The 4,106-nt window shown below is 47.8% G+C and overlaps 1 protein-coding gene across 1 annotated transcript in view; it reads right to left on the reverse strand.

The window, feature by feature from the left end:
• The window catches only part of LARS2 (leucyl-tRNA synthetase 2), a 102,510-nt gene that overhangs the window by 54,397 nt on the left and 44,007 nt on the right, over positions 1-4,106 (reverse strand). The window contains exon 7 of the mRNA XM_015561289.1: positions 1,888-2,031. Coding sequence (XP_015416775.1) covers positions 1,888-2,031 — 144 coding nt within the window. The remainder of the gene's footprint in view (positions 1-1,887; positions 2,032-4,106) is intronic.

Raw genomic sequence — 4,106 nt, forward strand, 5'->3', positions numbered from 1 at the left:
CTATCAGAGCCCTAGCTGGTTTGACTCAGTGGATAGAGCATCAGTCTGTGGACTGAAAGGTCCCGGGTTTGATTCCGGTCAAGAGCACATGCCTGGGTTGTGGGCTCAATCCCCAGTGGGGAGCGTGCAGGAGGCAACCAATCAATGATTCTCTTCTCTCGTCATTGATGTTTCTCTCTCTCTCTTCCTCTCCTTTCCTCTCTGAAATCAATAAAAATAAAAGCACGTATCGGACCACGCCATTCCCTTCCTCAGAATCCTTTGAGAGTTTCCCAGGGCCCCCACGATAAAGTGCAAATTCCTGAAGACCTAAAGGCCCTGCCTGATGGGCCCCTCACCACTGCCCCAGCTTCGCCAGCCCTGCCTCTCCTCGCTCTCCGATATTCCCTTCCCTCACATTCCTTCATTCCTCAAACTGTCACATAGACTTCTGCTTTAAGGTCACCACACACGGTTGTTCCTTGTTCGGGAGGCTCCCCTCTAGCTTTTTGGCCCACTCAACCCTTGCTCGCCTGCCTGCATCCTAAACAGGGAAACTTCCCATTTCGGATATCGTACTTTTCTGTTCTAGACTGCCAGTGTTCGTTTGTTTTGAATAGTTTCCATTTCTCTTGTGAGAGTCCCCATTGTTCACTCATTATGACCATCTATTCCTTTAAGCTCCAGATCAGTTATATAACAGATGCCTCTGACTTCCTTTCCTAATTCCAACTTCTGGGTCATCTCAGGAAATATTGCCTTTTTAAAATTTTTATTTCTAGGCCTTTTTCAACTTCCTTGACTATGGGTCACATTCCCTGATGCTCTACAAAGCTGGAAATTTTTCATTACATGTTGAACATCACAGGTGAAACCAACCTTGCAGGGAGTCTGGATTATGGTGTCTCCCTTTAAAGGTGGTGAATTTTGTTCTAAAAGTTCCTTGTGAACCTGTCAGGCTTAATTTTTTTTTTACTAAGATGAGTCTATTTTCATTTTGTCCTCATTCCTAGAGTGTTACCTATATGTCTAATATATGGCTTTGTGGGGGTGTCAAATGCAGACTTTCGTCTGGGCCCTAACTCCAAGGTCTCTGAGCACCGTGCAACCCTGGTAGCTCTGCTCTCTCTCGGTCCCACAGCCATCATTTTCCATTGGGTCTTATGAAGTCTTGCTCCGTGCAACCCTCAGCCAAGAGCCTGCAGTGAACATAGATTTCTGCCCACTCCTACCACTCCCACTTCTTCTGATTTTCAGGGCAGACCAAGTGCTGACCTCCAAAGACAGCTTTCTCAATAAATGTGCACAGGAGTTCAGCAAGAGCCCAGCAAGTCGCCATGGTAACTAGTGTTTCTGATGAACAGCTGAAAATTCACAGCTGACAATTTAAAGAATAATGCCCCTCAGTTAGGTTATTACATTTCCAACTTGAGGCAGAGGTCAAAACAGAAGAGCTAATTAGGTGGCTTTTCCACAACGCCTGCTACAGAGCCATGGACGCATCTGGGGCTGCCGGGCAGCAGAGAGGGGCTCCCACTGCCGGGAAGTTACAGAGAGCAAGGTCTTCAGCCTGTGCTTCTCGTCCGGTCTCTCAATAGCACTGTGTGCTGACAAGGAGCGAGGCACTGTGCTAACCAGTTCCAGTGAGTACTTTTCCAAATCCATGCGCTACTCTCAGTTGTGTTCTGAATAAATTATAATGGAAAAATAGCCTCATTTAAGAAACATCTTTTAACCGAGGGGAAAACAGTGGGGGAGCGGGGGGCGGGGAGGGGAGAAAGAAATGTCTTTTGAGTGAGAGAGCTGGGGGTCATCTATGCATACGGCGTTGGTCGTTGGTGCTGCCGCCAACGTGCACACATTAGCGGGGAGCCTGCATTAGTGGGGAGCCTGCGGGCCCACACTCACCTTTGCATAAGCAGTTGTCTTCAGGAACCACTGCTTGAGGTACTTCTGCTCCACCTTCGCTCCGGAGCGCCATGAACAGCCCTGCTCGTCCACCTGCTCGTTGGCCAGCACTGTTTGGTCCACAGGGTCCCAGTTAACCAAGGCCTGTACCAACCATGAAACAAAATAGTGAGAACACTGAAGGACCCCTCGAGGCTCCTCCCAGGTGAGGAATCTGCAAACGCAGCACCTCTGCTCGGGGACTCGAGGAGTCTGCATCCCCTCGGAGTACAGCGCGGCCAGGAAACCACCAGAGAGCTGTAAGAAGCGCAGGGAACGGCCTCTGTGCCTCCCTCCCATTAGAATACGCTTCGGACGGAAGCTGTAAGCACGTGTCTAGCTCAGGCTTGGTATCTTCTTGCATGAAAGGATGAACTGGCAGGATTTGAAGTGTGAGTAAACAGAGAAAAAGAAGTAACAATGGTACCTAGAGCCTAGCAGAAATCCGCTATTTTAGGGGAAACGAGTATATTAACTTTAATATAAGTAGCTAACCATTACCGAGTGAACACCGTGTGCTGGACACTGGGCTAAGTGTCTTCCTAATGCTGGCTTTCCGCATCCTCATGACAACCTTTTAAGGCATGAATAGTGTTATCCCCACATTGCAAAGGAGGAAACTGAGGCACAGAGATCAAATAACCTATTGAAGGTCACCCAGGAAGTGACAGAGACAGGATCAGAACTCAGACTGTGGGAACTGTAAAAACTATCTGCAATTTTTTAAAAATGTTATCTCTGGTGCTGGCAACAGTAGGGCTTCCCTAAATCCCACAAAAACAGTCAGTGTAGACCATTTAAATGACTGTATCACATATGTAGAGTAGTGCGAATAAATCTTACCCCCACCCTTATCAAGATATAGAGCATTCCCAATATCCCCCCAAATTTGTTGTGTCATCTCGCAATCAACATCTGTCCCTAGAAGGTAGCAATCTTTTGAGATCTTTCTGAATACTTTTATGTGGCTGAGAGACCCTGTAATCTCAACCACTGTGAAGTTTCCCTCCATAGCTCTAATTCATGTCTATCTTCATGTAAAATAAATACCTCTGCCATTGACATCATCCCTCTACTACATTTAGATACAACTTAGTGCAAAGAAGTCAATGAGTACAGAGTTCGGGCACTAAAATATCCTGGCTTGATAAGCACTGTTATTTTAAATATGTTTTTATTGATTTTCAGAGAGAAGAAGGGAGAGGGAGAGAGACATAGAAACATCAATGATGAGAGAGAATCATTGATCGGCTGCCTCCGGCACTCCCCCTACTGGGGATGGAGCCTGAACCCAGGAATGTGCCCTGATCTGGAACCGAACTATGACCTCCTGGTTCATGGGGGTTCAGCCAATGAGAGGCGCCCTGGCCTCTTTCCAGCTGGGCCATGGCTGGAACACCGAAGGCACAGCCCCTGCCCCCTGTCACAGTCCCTGCCCTCTGTCACAGCTACCGTCCTCCTAGTTCCAGTGCCTGCTCCCCGAGGTTGCCCCTAAGCCCTACAGAAACAGTCCCTTTATAACATGATCCTTTCAGCCGCACCCTCTACTTCCTGCTGGACCCTGACTGATCCAGAGACATAGCTAAAGTCTACATAAAAAGGAGGGTGGAGGATAGGCTAACCCGTCTGTGGGTAGTGATTTTACAACTGGAAGGCAGCATGGCCACCAAAACATGTAAGCCTATGAAGCCTGCAGTCAGTGGTAAAGCCATGCAGTGAGTGACTCCCCTCATTCCAGGGCCCCGCACGCCTTGAGTACACAGAGATAAATATTAACCTTAGAGATGAAAACTCTAGGCTGATAAACCAAGGGTGATTTACGGATCTGTTATTATTGCCTATATTAGGCGTTGGGAGGGATACCATTTAAAATAACCAGCCCTAGCTGGTTGGCTCAGTGGATAGAGCGAATTGAAGGGTCCCAGGTTCGATTCTGGTCAAGGGCACATGCTGGGGTTGTGGGCTCGATCCCCAGTAGGGGGCACGCAGGAGGCAGCCAATCAATGATTCTCTCTCATCATTGATGTTCCTATCTCTCCCCCTTTCCCTTCATCTCTGAAATCAATAAAAATATATTTTAAAATAAAATAAGTAAAGTAGCCCTAGCCAGTTTGGCTCAGTGAGTAGAGCGTCGGCCTGCAGACCAAAGGGTACCAGGTTCGATTCTGGTCAAGGGCAGC

Source organism: Myotis davidii, unplaced genomic scaffold (assembly GCF_000327345.1).
Source record: "Myotis davidii unplaced genomic scaffold, ASM32734v1 scaffold395, whole genome shotgun sequence".
Taxonomy (NCBI): domain Eukaryota; kingdom Metazoa; phylum Chordata; class Mammalia; order Chiroptera; family Vespertilionidae; genus Myotis; species Myotis davidii.